Source organism: Rhamphochromis sp. 'chilingali' (genome assembly GCF_963969265.1).
Source record: "Rhamphochromis sp. 'chilingali' genome assembly, chromosome: 1".
Classification (NCBI taxonomy): Eukaryota; Metazoa; Chordata; class Actinopteri; order Cichliformes; family Cichlidae; genus Rhamphochromis; species Rhamphochromis sp. 'chilingali'.
Window position 1 is genome coordinate 38,487,849 of NC_137929.1, and position 18,491 is coordinate 38,506,339.

At 39.4% G+C, this 18,491-nt stretch overlaps 1 protein-coding gene across 1 annotated transcript; it reads right to left on the bottom strand.

Annotated features, from left to right (window-relative positions):
• Positions 1 to 983: 983 nt before the first annotated feature.
• On the bottom strand, positions 984 to 5,175 carry LOC308407991 (uncharacterized protein; the record flags this gene model as incomplete). The annotated part of the gene is made up of 5 exons (XM_080900020.1): positions 2,866 to 5,175; positions 2,241 to 2,531; positions 1,733 to 1,981; positions 1,408 to 1,541; positions 984 to 1,235 (listed from the first exon to the last, which is right to left on the bottom strand). The coding sequence occupies exons 1-5, from the start codon at positions 2,897 to 2,899 to the stop codon at positions 984 to 986; spliced, it is 960 nt and encodes a 319-aa protein (XP_080756146.1). The 5' UTR covers positions 2,900 to 5,175.
• Positions 5,176 to 18,491: the final 13,316 nt, after the last annotated feature.

Below are 18,491 nucleotides of genomic sequence, written 5' to 3' on the forward strand. Positions count from 1 at the left end.
TGTGTTCTCTCTATAAACATGATAGCATTAAAATGGGGCTGACGTCCACCTTGGTCATGTTGGCGCAGAGTCATTTTAATATGGCTTTGTTATGTACATTACAATAACAGGTTATAATTGTTTCTGAATAACTGTTATTGTTTGAAAAATAAAATAAACAAACTTTCACTTGAAATTCATCACTAAACAATGAAATGAATGATACACATGTACTATATCCGTATAAAGCAAACAGTTACAGTCAAAATTATATCAAGTACATTAAAATGGTTAACAACAGGACAAATGAGAAAATCCTGCACTTTGCACTTGTTTTTACACTTGTATCTACAATGTTATTAAAGTATGTTTAAAAAGAACAAGAAACAAAAGCAATGTTCATTTTAAAGTAAATACTGACCAGAAAGTGAGCTGCTTTGGTATGGAAAGCCAGGAGTGACATAATGAATTAATGAAATACAATACAATATAAATATAACCTCAATAAATGAAGTCAGTGTTCAGCAGGGGTTATGGCAGAGGTGTACCGGGACCTGCACTTTGTCGGCGGTAATAACAGCTTGAGCGCTTGCGATGCGAGCGGGTCTATCCCACGCTTTGCTGTGAGAGTGGGCTGGGCAGACATCTCCAAAATCATCGAAGCACTTTTGCAAAGAGGCTCTATCTTGACAAACCGACCAGATATCAGAAGATTAAACCAACACATTCTCGGCTAAAAAATATTAAAACTGTATCTGGTGACACACAAACAGGGTTTTTCAAAGTACAGTTCTGTTAGTTTCCACATGCCGGTTGTTGGTGTGCAGAAACTAAAAACAATGGTCACCAGGCCAAAGCAATGGTTTTGACTCGATCAGCGTTAACCCCGCCCCCTGGGTTTGATGGGTGAGCTTGATAGATAAAATTATTTCATGGTGAGAGCTGAAGGAGTCAACTGTGCCAAAATGAATCAATTAAATACACCATTAAACAATTAATTTAATTTAATTCTGCAACATGCTGTAAACTGAGTCAATCTGTTTGGAGGTCTGTGCCTTCTCCATGGTGCCACTCTCTGAAATACTTTGTGTGTTGTTGCCAGAGCAGACCGTCACTTCTGGACAGGCGTAGATGGTATCTGCTTTGTGGCTTTCCATGGAGATCATTTCCTCTCTTGAGCTGCTGGTCTGTATGGACTGAAAGACGTCCACGCTCTCATAAACAGGGCCAGGATCATTGGAAGACGAGACTCTAGACTGAGATAATGGCAGTGTTCTTATGACCTGAACATTAGATGCTTGTGCATGGAAATAATGAAGTAAAAATATGTATTCAGTCATATTATCACACCATGTACCAGAAGTAACCTTCCTAATTCTAGCAATGAGCAGGTTATATGATAAATATCTGTTACCAAATACATCTTACCTGGTAGGATTTGTATTTTGTTTTAACTAAAAAGAAGGAAAATGCTCCGAGGATAATGAATACAGAAACAGGAATAAGTATTCCTTTTAGTATGAGTTGTTGTGATTTCTCTTCATCTTTAGTAGATTTGAAACCTGCAGATTTGAAAACATAGTTTCAATTAGTATTTTTTTTTCTTTTCAGACATAAAAATAAAATGACTTTTATGATAACAAACAAAAATTGAATTATTTAAATTACAGGGAAAGATAGAAGAAAATATTCCGTTTATTTGTCAAAAATAAAATCAATAGCCTGTTATTTAAATCTAATACTTAATACTCACACATTAAGTTTTCAGAAGCTTTATTTGTGCTAACATGGTTGTTGCCTCTGCAGACCACAGCTCTGTTCTCAGTGAAGATGGTGATGTTGACCTCACTGAATGATTTCTGAGATGTTCTGCAGCCGTCTTTATCACAAACAGACCAAAGCCAATAATCCTGGATGGAGCAGTTTACTGTGATACTGCAGAGTCCAGCAGACTGGTTGGAGCCAAGCTTTGACATTATAATGACAGGTCTGGGAACCACATCTGTAACATCGAGCCAAACAGATAAATTAATGATTTAATGCAAAAAGAGAACTGACAATGAACTAGGTGATTATAAAATTGTAGGCTATGTGGTGTTGTGGTTAAAGACAACAACCCTTCAGCCAAGGAAATGTTAAAGCTGGCTGTAAGGTAAATGCTACCAAATCCAGAAAAATATAATATGTAAAATAGATTCATGCACAAGTTAAAATGGTAAAAATGGCCTGCATTTAAAGACAAAGTTTTTCTTATATCTTACCTTGAACAATGACTTGATGCTTCTCTGACATTGAAATAAAGTTTTGGCTGTATGAGACTTCATATATCCCAGTGTCTGTATCAGCCAGGTTATTAATACACAGGGAGAGGTTCCCAGCACTATAAGTCACTCTGTCTGTGTAATTTGGATTGATTTCTGTATCATCAACAATAATTATTGTGTTAAATTTCCATTCACCACGTTTATATGGTGGCGGTTTCCTGACATTCAGACACACTGAGCTGTTTTTCAGCTGATAATATGTCGCTGTTGGGTCCTCTGCCATGAGACCTTAAAAACACATTAAAACACATTATTCCACCTTAAAATCACAACATGCACACAATACATATATTGAAGCAGGTGTACAATAAAGGAAATCACTTTGTAATATTTTGTTTTGCCACATTAGGTTGAGAATAATTATTTTTATTACATCATCAACCCCCCTACCCCCCCCAACATTTCATTTCACTTATTAAACTTTAAACTTTGCTTTATTCATCACAGTGACAGTTATTTTCCTAATGAAATCTCTGATACATATCTTAAAAAATTGATTCACATAAATAATAAATAGATTGAAATTAGATATGCTAATAAAAATGTATTATATTCACCTTACCTGTGACAATCCAAAAACTCAGAAGCAGAATCATTTTTAATCCATCAGAGGTTTGAATGGAAGAAAAGTGGAATTCCTCAACAGGAAATCTGCTGTGCCTGGTTTCTCTGGTGTAGGCAGCTATGCATGCAGCAAATATGGCAGGTGACAGATAGAAAAAGAAATCCTTCAAAGCCCAGCGAGTGATGCATCATCTGCTGGTTCAGAGAAAGAATAAAACTCTGCCAAATGCAGCTAAACTACACTTCAATTAATTAATGATGATCTGGTTATTTCTGTTCATTCATGATGTTATGATTCAAATACAAAATGTGAAGAGGATATTAGGGTAGACCTTTGTGTGTGTGATTGGATGTTAGCATGCTGTGTGTAGCACGGAAACATTAAGACTGTTCATTTGATTAGAGCAGTAAATAGTTTCCACACTGAGGGAGCATTTAGGATGAAGAGTGGAAAGGCAGACCCAGATGACATATCTGTGACATAAAAAACAAAGGACAGGGAATAACTATGGGAAACTATGGGTTGTTGAAGCGAAGTTGAGAAGAGAGGTGACGATCACTACAGCTGTATGGTTTGCAGATGATGGCATTTACAAAAAGACAGGAGGTGGAGTTGAAAATGTAAGATTTTCATTGGGAGTGAGCAGAATGGGCAGGATTAGAAATGAGTACATCAAAGGGACGGCTCAGGTTGAGCTGTTTGGAAACAAAGTCAGAGAGACAAGGCTGAGATGGTTTGGACATGTGCAGAGGAGGGATAGTCGATATACTAAACAAAGGATGTTGAAGATGGAGCTGTTAGGCAGGAGGAAGAAAAGGACCACAGAGAAGATTCATGGATGTAGTGAAGAAGCACAAACAGAGGGGTGGTGGGACAGAAGAGGATGATAGGGATGGAGATGGATGGAGTCAGATGATCCTGTATTCACCAGATGTTTGAAGGTTGTTTGTGTTGGGTGGTGCCTGTTTGTATTTCAAACCCTTTGCCTTCACCTCCCTGTATCTCATATCTTAGAGAGGATTGTCTCACCAGTGAATATCTGAGGCCAGGTAGTAAGAAGATTCACCACGATTCTGTTGGAAACAATTTAGAACAATTTAGGACACACAAAGAAAAAACAAAAACTAAACAGAAAATGATAAACATTTATGGGTGACATTTATGATAAATATGTGAATGCATGTTGTTTTGTTCTGCATCAATCTTAAAAAAAAAACCTCAAATATTATTTCAGGATTTATTTAGTGCACAGAGCTCAACTGTTTGACACAAGTACTTAACATTTTATTTTGAAAATACTTGATTCCCTGCAGATGGATTGCATATAGTTTTAGTTGTAGTTTTGTATTCTTTGTTACCTGAGTGTTTCCTGCTCATGTGTCAGTTTCCCTTTGTTAACTTCATTGTTGTGGCTGTTTAACTGTTTAGTTTTTAATTCTCATTTCCTGTTTTATTTTGGTAGTCAGTTTCTTGTGTCTGTATTGAGTTTTACTTCTCTTGTATCATAAGTGTATGACTGCTTTGTGTGTTTGTTTCTAAATGTAAAATTTTCACTGAAAAATCTAAAATTTTCAGAGACAATCAAAGGTCACAAACACTGCAAATGTTTAAAAATGATTCTTAGTTATGGAGGAAAGATGAGGTCACATCATTCACTTTTTTTTCAAAATTAATTTTCTACAAACTTTTGAGATTCTGAGCTGTTTTAATCCAGATTAAATGTTAAAATCTGCCACTTTCCTGAATGATGACTCGATCATTTTCTTTTATGAGTGAATTTGTCCCTTTTGTACATCGTCTGCAGTTACAAATGCCCCCACTAGAGGTCATGAATACTCTGTCTGATTCACCTGCTGCTGTGGTATAGAAAGTCAGCAGAGTACTACACTTCACAGTTCAGGTCCAGTAAGTTGTGAGGTGGGGTGTACATGGATCAGACTTGTTGTCCAGCACATCCCACAGATGTTTGATTGGAATGACATCTGAGGAATTTGGAGGCCAAGTCAACACCTCAAACTCATTGTTGTGCTCCTCAAACTGTTCCTAGACCATTTTTGTTTTATGGCAGGACAGATTGTGCTGCTGAAAGAGGCCACAGCCATCAGGGTTTGATTAAGTAGGTGGTAAAAGTAACATTCACGTCCATGGATGGCAGAATCTAAGGTCTCCCAGGAGAAAATTGCCCAAAGCATCACACTGCCTCTGCCGGCTTGCTTTCTGTCCATAGTGGATCTTGGTGCCTGGTGTTTCCCAGGTAATCAACACACAAGCACCTGGCTATCCACATAATGTAAAAGAAAATGTGATTCATCAAACTGGCCCACTTTCATTCATTACTCTGTGCTCCAGTTCTGACGCTCACAGGAGCGTTGGTGGTGGTTTCTGTAGTGAACAGAGGTCAGCATGGGAACCCTGACCAGTCTGCAGCTATGCAGTCCCATACTCAACAAACTGTGATGCTCTGTGTATTCTGACACATTTCTATCAGAACCAGCATGAACTTTTTCAATAACTTGAGCTACAGAAACTTGTCTGTTGGATTAGACCAGCCAGGCCAGCCTTCACTCCAATTGCATCAGTGAGCCTTGGCCGTCCATGACCCTGTCACTGCTTCACCACTGTTCCTTCTGCAGACCAATTTTGATCGACACTGACCACTGCAGACTGAGAACACCCCACAAGAGCTGTAATTTTAGAGATGCTATGACCCAGTCATCTAGCCATCACAGTTTTGGACTTCACAAACCTAACTTTGAGAATAAAATGTTCACTTTTCCCCAATATATCCCACTCACTAACAGGTGCCATGATAAAGAAATATTCAGTGTTATTGGATTTACCTGAGAATATTTATAATGTTATGCCTGATTGATGTATAATCCAGCATACATGCCAACAGCATAATTCAGTGAGATAATCTGCACTACACACACTGCTGATATTTTCAGATCAGATAAACATGAAAAGAAAATCTACATGTATGAAGCCACAGCTCTTCAGTAAATATACAGTTCGTATCGTGGGTGTGTGCGTGAGTGCTCACACACTTAACATGGTTATATTAACATTTCAACCAATAATCTCAATGAAATGTTTGGTTTATGATACAAAATACAACACAGAGGACGTCATTTAGAGCAACACAGGAGATGCTAAATATAAATAAATGGAAGAAAAAACAGTTTCTCACCTTCAGTGTTTCCATGTCTGACTGTACTGAGCACTGAAATAGTGAATGAAACATCATCAGACATTATACAACTGACAAAATCACAATAAATATATAAATTGAGGTTTTTTAAAGGTAAATCTTCAGATTGCACAGTTATTGCTTATCATCGAATGTATGTCGTACTAATAGCTGTCAAACAGACTGGAGACATGAAAAAGAACTTTAAAAAAACATAAAAACCTAAACATATTAACAAATTGTGAATGGTGAATGTAATGTATGCAAACAGCAGCAGTGTATCTAAGTTTAAACAGTCACTGTTATGCTTTGTTGAATAGTCGTGTGCGATACTGCATATTTTGGTATTGATCCAAAACAAGTAAATGCGGGCCAGTATCGCTGATACCCATCTCAGTCTCAATCACTCTAAATTTTCATGACCTTAAGTGTTTTTTGTGATGTTTCCTTTTTTATTATTAAATAGTTAAAACCCAAGACATAATTAGGACAACGTTTATAACTAAATAGAAAATGCTTTATTATTGCGGCGGGGCGTGGTCTGCGATGCCGCTGCAAGTGAGATGAACTCACCTGCCCGACATCTACAGTCACGCCTCACCGGCTTAAAACCTGTGCTCTGCTTGTGTTGTTGTTGGTGGTGGTGGTGGTGTGTACCGCTGGCAGCGGGAGAGCTGCAGTCATTGAATGTACAGCAGCCGTGTGATTATTGTAAGAATAAATGATGCTGCGAAACATTAAAATGTCATCGGGTCAGCCATGGTGGTTTACAGTGGGTCTGAAACCCAGGAAGGAGTACACGGCTGACCGAGGACTGGGCCAGCAGAGGGAGGAGCTGGCGCAAATGGTGGCCAAGCTGGTGGCCATGCTGCAGGATCAGACTGAGTGCCACCCGCAGAGGATGAAGAATTTGGCGGCTCTGATCCGGTCCCGCTCGACATCGCTGCCCCTGCCCACAACCCTCGACTGCGCGGCGCCCGTGCTGCCCGCCAGGGTGGAACTAGTCAGTATGCAGCCTGCCGCCGCACCCATCCCCACTTCTCGAGCGAAAGTGGCTGGGGCCCAGCAGGTGCCTGCACCCGTCCCAGTGTTCTGACAAGAAGGTCCTACTTTGTGAAAACATCCTACGGTAGCGTAAAATCGATATTTGGATCTATCCGCCCACCACTAGTGTTGAAGCTGTCAGGTAAACAGGTTAAGTGAGAAACATTTTCCTTCATCGCTGCCATTCAAACAGTAAAGGTGTGTATTGTACTCACAGAATAAGCCCAGCAAACAGAACAAAGAGTGCACCATCCTCACGTCCAGCCCTGCACGCTGATCTGCATCTAATCTCAAAGTGTTCGACTTTGTAATAAATGCAGAACAAAGAGAAGCTGCACTTAATGTAGATAAGACCAGAGTTTATATTCAGCTCCTCCTTCTATTACCTCTCTGTGCTTCCTTCCTTATACACCAACCTCAAACAGCTTTGACCACAGCAGTCATGGGACATGTTCTTTCTCTCTAATATACAAATATACTTTGCAGGTCATAGTTTTGTCTTTGTTGTCGTGTCCTGTGGATCCTGCTGAAGTTTTCTTCTTCTGCAGACTGAGAGTCATCTTCTGAGGCAGTGTTTTGAAATATCCATTAATATTCATGGTGATACAGATGTCATCTCACCCTCCTTTGTCACACTCCTACTTCTACACTTCAATATACTTTTAGTTGGTCACAGATAAGGGGCAGAGATAGCTCAGTAGGAAGTGTATTTGCCCCATGGTCCGAAAGGTGGGGGTTCAAATCGACCAAACGCAGGGCTCTAGAGTGCGACCAATTTGGTCGCAAATGTGACTAAAAAAATATTTGGTTGCACCTGTGCGACCAACTGTTCAGGTAGCAAAAAAAAGACAAAAAACTGCAACCTTCCCTGTGGTCAACAACAGACACACATTTTGCCCCTATCGTGGACTAAACCAATCAGAGATAGTCAGGGGCGGGACCTCTCTGATTGGCCGTGGTCCAGTTGAAAGTGCAGGTGGAAGTGGGAGGTGAGTAGCTTGAATAAAGCGATATCAATTCATTAAATCCTGAATCGACTTTTAAATATAACTGTGTTTTGCCAGAAACGCCAGATTCTCAGATTAAAGCTCACAAAACCATTTCAACAACAACCAAACAGCAAATGAGAGCAGGTACACGGATTCCACACAAAGACGTAAACACAGAGCGGACCGACGCATCAGAATCAACTTTGTCTTTCTCGGCTTTCTCACCCGACGGCCCGCAGACGGACACGCTGTCGGAGCTTAGCGATCCTGATGCGTCCGGTCCGCGCTGTGATTACGTCTTTTTGCGCTGATTCTGAGCTGCAGGTTTTGTCTCTCTCCAACCAAAATTCACCGAGCCAGCAGCAAAAGAAGCAGCAAACTGCGCTTCACATTTGATCAATGTCGTCATGAATTTTGCTGTTTTGCTTCCACGACTATTAAAATCACACTTCATGCACAGCTAGCTCTCTCTCTCTCTGTTGTTTACAGCGCTGTCGGCTGCTGTCTTTTTCTTTTCTTTTTTTTCACCTAAATGACCTCGGACAAGAAAGCCTGTTTTTTCTGTTGTTCAATACTGAAGAAATTTAAACTTTATATGCAGAACATTGTAGAATATTTTTAAGGTTATCTGCTATAAAAAGCCAGACCAGGAAAATCTCCTTCATGTTTTTCTGTGTTTTATTCTCAGTTACTTTCACACAAAGGCATCTGCTGTGATGTTCACAATTCTGATAAAGTCAGTACTGATAAATGATCAGAATTATAATATTTCTGACGGTCTGAGGCTAAGTTGAATCGAATCGGGACTTTGAAAACCGGAATCGAATGGATGATAGAAATCAGTGATGATACCCAGCCCTAGTGAGCAGCCTAGGCATGACAGAAGTGGATATAGCTGTAATAGGAAAAGAACTATTGCTAATCTTTCTGTTAAGTTAAGGCCTGATCCTTCTGAAATTCATAGCCAGTGCTCTGACACGGTGTCATCAATCTTTGAATGCTGAAAAAGCGCAGTGTATCCAGAAAAACACATTATATTATATCAATTATTATAAAATTTGTGTGCGCCTAACTTTTGTGCCGGTACGCCTCACTTTTTAAAGTTAGGCGTACTGGTACGCCCATGGCAAAAAGTTAGTCTAGAGCCCTGAAACGGATCCTCTGAGGTACCACTGAGCAAGGTATCATCTCTACAGAGGACTAATTTCCTATTGGATTAATAAAGAACACATTATTATGGAAATTCTTTTCTTCACTGAGTCAATATGCAGACAGACAGATTCATGGAGTGCAGACGTAACTTGAAACTAAACTAAAACTACTGTGAGTTCTGCAGTCACATGTTCGGGACACTGGGGCTGCACTAGTAATCTAGCACTGTGGGCATATTCCCCAGTGGTTTGATGCAATTTTGGACCGATGGGCAGGTATAATGGGCTGCTGTGCACCAGCTGTACAAGCAGTGACAGCAGCTCATTTGTTCATTTTCACTACTGACACTAGATTGTTCTATCAAATCTCTTAATGCGACTGCCCCGTCCATTGCCTTCATTGTGCGCTCATGTAGCTTATAGAAAAAAATAGTGTGGAAGAAGTATCAAAAAAGTGGAGCTGGAAAGCTGAGCAAAACAATAAAAAGAAAACTAAAAATAGCAAAATGTGTCAAATTAACAGACATAGCTGTGAACACTAGTACCAGCAACAACTAGTATCCAGGCCTCACAGTACCAAGTGGCTGCTGCTGGTAGCATCAGCTGTGGAAAAGATGAGGAAGATGAAATTCACGTAGTAAGAAAAAAGACTGAAGGACATAATTAAGAAGGGTGTCTCAGGGTGCCAAATTTGGGGGGAAACCCTCCATGCATGGTGCACAAGCTTCATTGTGTTGATGTCAGTGGCTTCTATCTCTCTGCAGGTATTTGGTGGTTGCAGCTTTCCTATTAGCCTCTTTGTGGTTCACACGTGGTTCCTGTGGGACTTGCAGGTACTTGTAGCTGTCCTTGAGGTCTTCAGGGTTGCCTTCTGGTATTTTGATCCCCTCAGTTCTGACTACTTTCTTTCTCTTCATTACCATCTAACTACACCTCTCCATTCCAAATGCATTCCATAGATCCTGGTGGTGTGGATCCATGAGTTGATGTTTTGTTAACTCCTGGCATACAGCTTAATGTCATCCGTGTGGAGGAGGTGGCTGGTGATTCCACCATTCCATGGTCGGTGTCCATAGCTGGTCTTGTTGATGATCTCGCCGAGGGTGTTCAGGCATATGCAGAAAACGTGCTGGATAGATCCTGCACTTCATGGTGATTTGTGCAATTGACTTGAAGTTGGTTCTATGTTTGTTCGCCACATCCCCATTGAAATCCTGATGAAGGCTCTAAGAGTCCTGTATGTATAGTTCTAAGCATTCCAGGATGTGTGGGAGATTGAGTCATAAGCTTTATTGTAGTTCATTCAAGCAGTGCACAGGTTGGTGAGCCTGGTCTTGCAGTCTCGGGCGACTGCTTTATATACCAGGAGGTGGTATTTGGTAGTGGGAGTAATCATGGCTCAAGAGTTGGCAGTTCGTCTTGTAATCGGAAGGTTGCCGGTTCGAGCCCCAGCTCGGACAGTCTCGGTCATTATGTCCTTGGGCAAGACACTTCACCCACTGCCTACTGGTGTTGGCCAGAGGGGCCGATAGCGTGATACGGCAGCCTCGCTTCTGTCAGTCTGCCCCAGGACAGCTGTGGCTACAACTGTAGCTGCCTCCACCAGTGTGTGAATGTGAGAGTGAATGAATAGTGGCATTGTAAAGTGCTTTGAGGTTCTCGAAAAGCGCTATCTAAATGCAATCCATTATTATTATTCTGCTCCTCTTGTATTCCTTTCTATTCCAAAGCCTCAGGTATGGGCAGATTGCTGTACTTCTAATGCATTCCTTTATTCATCATACTTTTGTGCAGCTCCGATAGTTCGTTAACCGCTGTCTGCACTGCCTTGGCCTCTATTTAAAGTAAAGAGATGATACAGATAAGCCTGCAGAATTATACTACACAGAAATACAGACACAGTATTTAAAGAAAACCTGTCTTAAAGTGCAAACACTGAAGGCAGTTGCTTTTCAGAGTGAAAAACAAGATTTTCACAGCTTCACAGTTTTTTTTAGTCCAGCATGTGTCATCACCACAGTGACTCTTATTTTATCTGTTTTGACACAGTGTCGTGCATACTTAATTGTCACAATGATAATTATTGCTAAAATTCCAGTGAGGGCTGGTGATATAAACATGTATCATGCACACAGAGAACAAAGTCAAATTCCCACTGTGATCTTTATCGTAATTTCTTATTAACTCTCTGCTAATGTGCTGATAACATAAAATAGACAACAGTTAAATGGACAACTTCATGCTGAAACCACAGGCTGCGTTTCCTGTTTTTGTGCTGGACCAGACAGAAACCACGAGGCCTTAGTGCTGTGACTAAAACAGTCTTTTACACACATGCATTGAAAAATTCAGCAACCATTCAATCATTGAGTTTATTTCAAACACTTTAATGAACTGAATAACTGCGGAAACAAATAAAAACTTCTGTTGCTCCATGTTTATATGCTGTTTTTGACTCAGTGAGAGTCACAGCTGTTGTCACTGATGTCCGTTGTGTTGCTTCTACTCCCTGCCCCAAGCTTTCCATGTATGCGTGTGGTCAAGTGTTCCCAGAACAGCAACACATCACTGAATATTAACTGTGTGAGGCCGTCTGCTTTTGAGCTTCTTCCTTCTACTTTTAACTGAACTGTCTAGTTGTTAGAATGAGAGCTGAAATAATTTTTACACATTCTGAGCCTGAGTAAAATGCTCCTAGAAAGGTTGTGTTATCTTATTTTCTTTCACATATGTAATAGTACAATGATGTAAACAGATCTGAGTACTAAACAACAGTTTTTACACTTGTTGCAGTGACGTCAGCTCCTGCAGGAGTTTGCTTTATATGGTCAAAAACAGATGTGTGTCGCAACACTCTCACAGTATGAATGCAGTACTGCTTAACAACACTGGGTGATGCACGTCTCACTTTTGCTGGTTTTTCAAGACTTCTTGTGACACTAAACAGGAAATGATCAACTGGATGTTTAAACTGAGGCAAATAAGAAATAAACATAATAATTATTAATATATTTTTCAATAATTTCATTGATACAAAGTGAAAAAGTGAAAATGCAAACAGCAAACAGCAAACAAACAAAAATATAACGAACTCCAAAACAACAGACCTTAATGTTTGTGTTGACAAGGTTTAAATCTTTAAAGCTCACCTGATGGAGAACATGGTCCTTTGAACAATGACTCTTTGCCACAATGACAAAAGCAGTAACTCTGACTATCGCAGAGAATGGTTGTGATGAGTGTTTTTGCTCAGGATTAGATTGAATGAATCCTGGAAACACATGAGTCCATTGGTTTGTGTTCCTGGAGAGGTGGAGGCCATCAGAGGGTGAGGAAATGAGGAGAGTGTTCCAGAGAAGGAAACAGGTAGGTCATGGAGGTAAGTGATCCACTCCTTCAGCCAGTAGGAACACACTGGAAACAAGGAGAAAAGGATGTTAGCACAATATCTGGTAAGTTTCACAGCGGTGTTATAAGAGAGCCTGTTTACCACATGTTGGAGGCAGACTGAGTGCTGGAGCTGGTGCTTTCATACTTTGTCTGATGAGGTTGATGAGAAACACCCAAAGGGGTGGAGAATACCTGCTCTACCCATCCTGGACTCAGATCGTGTTAATGCTAAAGCAAACCAGTGCTGAAGGAGACAGTAAAACCTGTTTTTTTATGCACAAAGAGTAAGTGAGAAATTACATGATTCCTGTCACCACAGACAATACTTGTTGTCACGGACGGTAGTGATACTGATCTGACTGAATGATTTCATCACAGACAGACTCCTGTCTCCTGGATGAAGCTGGTTACTGTGATACTGCAGAGTCCAGCAGACAGACCAGAGTCAAACAGTTCTTTGCATTACACCAGTATAACAAGTCTATAATGAAAGAATAAAACAAATATTTTGGGCAATTTTAACCGACCAAAATATTTTACTGTTAAAACTGACACAAAGTGTGTGTCTTCATAAATACATAAAATACATAAAATAAAAATATCACCACATTAATGCAACATTGCACACAAGCTTGTTTCTACATTTACATTCAGTTGTGAGCCCTCAGTTTCCCACAGACATTAAAAACATGTTTCACCTCCTCTAATACACAAGCCATCATTTTATACTCGTGGCCACCTTTTAATGTCACAGAGGGGTTGATCATTTCTCTTGATGAATCAAACTGCTGTGAAGAGGTACAAACAAACTCTGCACAGTGATGTTGGTGCTCACACAGTACAATCATAACCATTCTGTAAGGATTCAGTTATACTCCGCCAAAATAATACTTCCTCCTCCTTCACTTAATACACTCATCACACTTTGATTTGTATCTGAACTTGTTCTTTAGAAACAGTTAGAGCTACATTTATAACAGAGATTTATTTAGTTTCTGCAACACACCATGATGTAAATAATAAACTCTGAAGTCAAAGTCTTTGACCTTTATCATCACATCTCTGGGAAAAATTGAAAGAACTGAATTGAATAATTGCATAATATCCACGGGGACGTGCAACTACGGTGTCAACCATCTGCAGCTGAGCACTGACTGGCTTTTACTATCAGAGGAACGTCCAGCATGTAGCTGCAGCTTGTCTAAACCATGTAGTAACCTTCACATGGTACTGTGTAGCATCTGGTAAATCTGATTCTAGTAGAAGTTTGATAATATGTTCTGTTTATTTGGAAGAAGACTTTATTCCACTTTATTTTAAAGAAACAAATAAACAAGAACAAACAAACAAAAAATGCAGAAATACAGAGGAAGCCCAAATATCTTAGCTTTCCACGAGCACTTGAACCCATCTTACATTTTGATCCGTTCAAAAAATGAAATTTGTTAACATGAAATTTGTGTCAGATCCCCACGTGGGGATTGAGTGAGAGGGATGTTATGTCTATTTTAAGACATCTGTATGCAGATGAGGCTTTTTGAAAAAGAAACTGATCAGATTTGTGAAGCTAAACTTTAAAATTTGTGTGTAAGCCTAATAATCACTATTTATTTAGGTTTGAATCTACAATTGACTCACACATGTGTGAACCCTCAAATGTTGCACACAAATCACTGTATACGTTTCTTATACCTGAAAGGTTGTGGATCATAATCACAGACATTTGTCATACTTGAAGTCCTGCCATGTGGTGTAGGTGATGCAGGGAGTGCAAACAGAAGGGAGACACCCGGCAGGTCTGCTAACCAGGCTAAGGAGACACTCGTACCTGCCACCCAGCATCCTTCTGACTAATGTAAGATCAATCCACAGCAACATCAACGAACTGAATCCAGTTAATGTGACCCACCCCTGTGTACACCTATGTTGTATGGTAATCATTGGTCATGATTGCACGAGTGTCTTTGATCACCTGGTGTCGCAGATTTACTGGTGATTTTTAAACAGATGTGTCATTAATTTCATCAGGCTACAGCGTGACAGTTCGACCAGAGTAACTCACACGCAACTGGATTCATTCTTACAGGTTTGGATCTACGACTGAATCAATACACCAGACATGACCTCTGCAACTGTCAGTATTTTATTAACTGCACTGTAAGGGCCCGATTATTTTTTATTAAGTCTAATATTAGAATTTAAACAGACAGTTTAAAAAGGAACTTTTTTTTACTAAAGAATTTGAAACGTAAGCTATCTTACTTTATGAATGTGTCTTTTAATAGAAAGTTTATTTGCTAAAGTTTTATTGTTCACATTTGTTTCTTTACTTTTTTCTGTTACCTTTGTTTTGTGGGTTTTTAAAAATGGAGACATTGTTTCTTGATATAGCATAAAGTTAAACAATAAGTTAGTGCTGCCGGCATTAATCTCGTTAAAATGACGGTAACACCATAATCGCATTAACATAGCAAATATAAGTTAACGAGTTACACCAGATTGCCCCGTGCGTGGGGCTGCACGCCATCAACGCGTTAGCGCGGTTAGCGTGTTAACGCGTTGACACTGTCCAGGCCCACAGCACTACATTAAATACAACTGAATTTGAAGTGTGTTCATTGGACCTACTTGGACTTCTTTCTGCGCTTACAGCTGATAGCCAGCAGAGGGCGCAGTTTAGTCATTTATTCAGCTTCCACTCTGCTCAGCAGCTTGTTACTGTGCACACTGAACGGACTTTGATAGACTCTCAAAGAGCTTTTATCAAAGCCTTCAAACATTAGCTGTCGAGTTAGTTTGATTGTTGCTTTTACTTGTTTTTGACCACTACTTGCTCATGTCGTAGTCCTGCGTCTTTCACTCTGAGCTTTTAAATTCTTGTTTATTATAAGTTCCTTGTTTGGTTCTTAGTTTGTTTATATTTGGTTAATCAGTTAGTGCACCGAGCTCTTTGTTCATGTTAGGCTTCTGGATAGTTTAGTCTCCTTTGAGTTATTAGTTCCCTCCCTTCATCTTCCTGTGTCACTTTCTCCCACGTTCAGTGTTCAAGTTCCTGTTTTATTTTGTAGTTATGGCTTGACTCTAATGTGACTTCCTGTCTGTCTTTTGTTTAACTTTGTCCTTTTGTTTTTATTCCTGATGTTCCCGATCAAATCAAGACTATTTTCCCACTCTCTCACATATTCCATATGTTGTTGTTGAGTTCATTTTTTCCAGATTGTCTTAATGCAGCAACCAGTCAGTCATTTGGAGAGCAGGTGGTTGTGTCTCGGGGGTAGTCAACTGGTCTCCACAGTCAGTCTAGAGTCTTGTAATGAAAGCAAATACTCTTTTTACATATTATTTTAATGTCTTGTAAGGTCTTCTTGGTTCCAGTCTTCATCTTGCAGGCAGCTCCTTAAATAGCTTGTTTACTTCCGATATTGGGTTGCACTGTCTCCTCTTGGGATCTCTTAAAGAGTGACCCTGTACATAAAGAATGTGTAATGTAGTGGAGACATTTAGTAGAGAGTCTACAGTCAATGAGAGATTATCGCTCTGGTTTTAGGACCTAAATAAGTTTCTACCTGCCCTGACTAATAGTGAAATAATTTCTGGTACATGTGGAATATGTAATGTAGTAGATGCATACTGTCTCATTCAGAGAACCAAGATTACAACGTAACCGTACATTCTGCTTTTCTGTGCCTTCCTCATGTTTTGTTTCCTGATCTTTGGGTTTGTGTATTTTGGGCTGACATGATTTGAATAAATTATTAATTGTGTGTCTCTGAGTCCAGGATTGACAGTTGACCTGCGATTTCTCTTTGGCATGATCACTTTTTGTCTGCCTGCCTTACAAGCTGTTTGTCAAATGGAAATGAACTTCCTCTGATAAAGCTGGAACAATATTAGTGTGTGTATTTGCACAAATCTCTTAAAAAGCATATCCAACTGGAGAGTGTTTTGTTGATTTCTGATGTATGTACAAGTTTTAAAACACTGAAACAAAATTTAAAAAAATTCTGAGTTGCAAAGAAATACAAGATCACACAGCAAACCTCACAATAATGAATGACATATTTGTTCTTTTGAACAACCTGCAATAACCACATGTTTGTAAAACACTGTTGTTGGTTACTGTCACAGGCAGTTATTTTTAATCTAATGATAGACTGGGCCACTAAGATAAGAGGAAACGCAGCCTGTGGTTTCAGCCTGAAGTTTCCTTTGTTGCAAATGTCTTGTTTTATGTTATCAGCTCACAGCAGAGAGTTAAAAAGGAATCCAGAAAAATGCAAAGTGTAAATGTTCACTTTAATTTCTGTCTGCAATTTTATACAATGTGTCATTGTGGTGATGACACACTAAAGAAAAAAGATGTATGTGGGCACCAAGAGAAGCTGTGAACTATTTGTTTCTCACCCTGAAAAGCTGCTTCCTCTGAGAGTTTGTGCATGTACATGCTGTAAAAGTTAATATATGTGTGAATTAAAAAAAATACTCTGCCTCGCACTCTGCCCACTAAATCTTATACCGATATGTTTTTCTTCTAACTGCAACTTTAAAACAGGCTAATTTTAAAGTATGTGTTAAGCAGAGTATATCAAATAACAGACTATTAGGAAGACTGACACTGTCTGCCAAAACTGTGAATTTAAGTCATTGGTATCTTAGTCTTTGAAGCTGATTTTGGACCTCCCTGAGAAACTGAGCTACACTGTATACTCATATGGGCTTGTCAATGAGGAAGTGTCCCCACCCTAAAACCTTCAGTACTTTATTGTCCTTAAACATGATGCTGCATTCAGTATCACTTGAAACTGCAGTGACTGAGACCATTAATGTAACCAGAATATATTTACTGGTGTCAAAAATCAGCTGAACATCAGAGTTGTTTTTCTCATACACTTCAATACAATCAGACTTTAACCAGAGGAGTCACCACCTGCTGACCAATAAAACCAATGTAGAATTAAAAACCATCATTATTAATCCATTAGAACTTTAAGGACTGTTAACACAGTGTAAAACATCTGTTTGGTTGTATCAAGTTTGTGTTGTTTTTTTATATGAAATTGAATGAAGTTCATATTAACTGTGTGTAATGAGGACCTTGGGTTTTAGTTTCACAGGAAGTCTCACTTGTCAGTAAAGACTTATGATTGGTGGAAAATATTGTGTGAATATTTCTGTGTGGTATAACTGTAGGTGACCACATAGCTGGAGGCTTATCTGTTCCATCTCTGCACTTAGAATATAACAATGATCTCATTTTATTCCCACCATCAGCCTGCAGAACTAAAATGAGGAAGAACAGTTGAAGCTAAATGTGTGCTGCTCTCCTTTAGCAGCTTTAGCTCTGCTAGCTGACAGCACAGGTAGATTATAAGGACTCTGTGTCAGAGGTCAGCTGTCTGGTTTGTTGTTCTCTTACTCATTAAAACAGGGGTCTCAAACTCAAACTCAAACTCAAACTGAAATGAGCCACGGGCCACTTCTGGCACCGTCATCTCATTGGAGGGCCACTTTAGTGTCTAAGTAGTACAAAAAAAACAAAACAAACAAACATGAAAAAAACCACTAATATTTCCTAAAATGTAGTGTTTTGTTTGTTTTATTCAATTCCAAATATTGTGTAACAAGACAAAATTGCGAACATGAACGCAATTTTTTTTCTCACTCTTAACCATCTGAAGCCTTTCAGTTTCAGTTTCATTTGTCATATGCAAATTAGCACAGGGTCAACATTGCAATGAAATGTATTTGACGAGCAGAAGAGTGTCACTCAGTAGTATAGTACAGTAGTTTCATTGAACTATCAAATAAACAGCTCTTTCTGGCCAGACACGTGGCAGCATGTTTGCTACAATTTTGTTT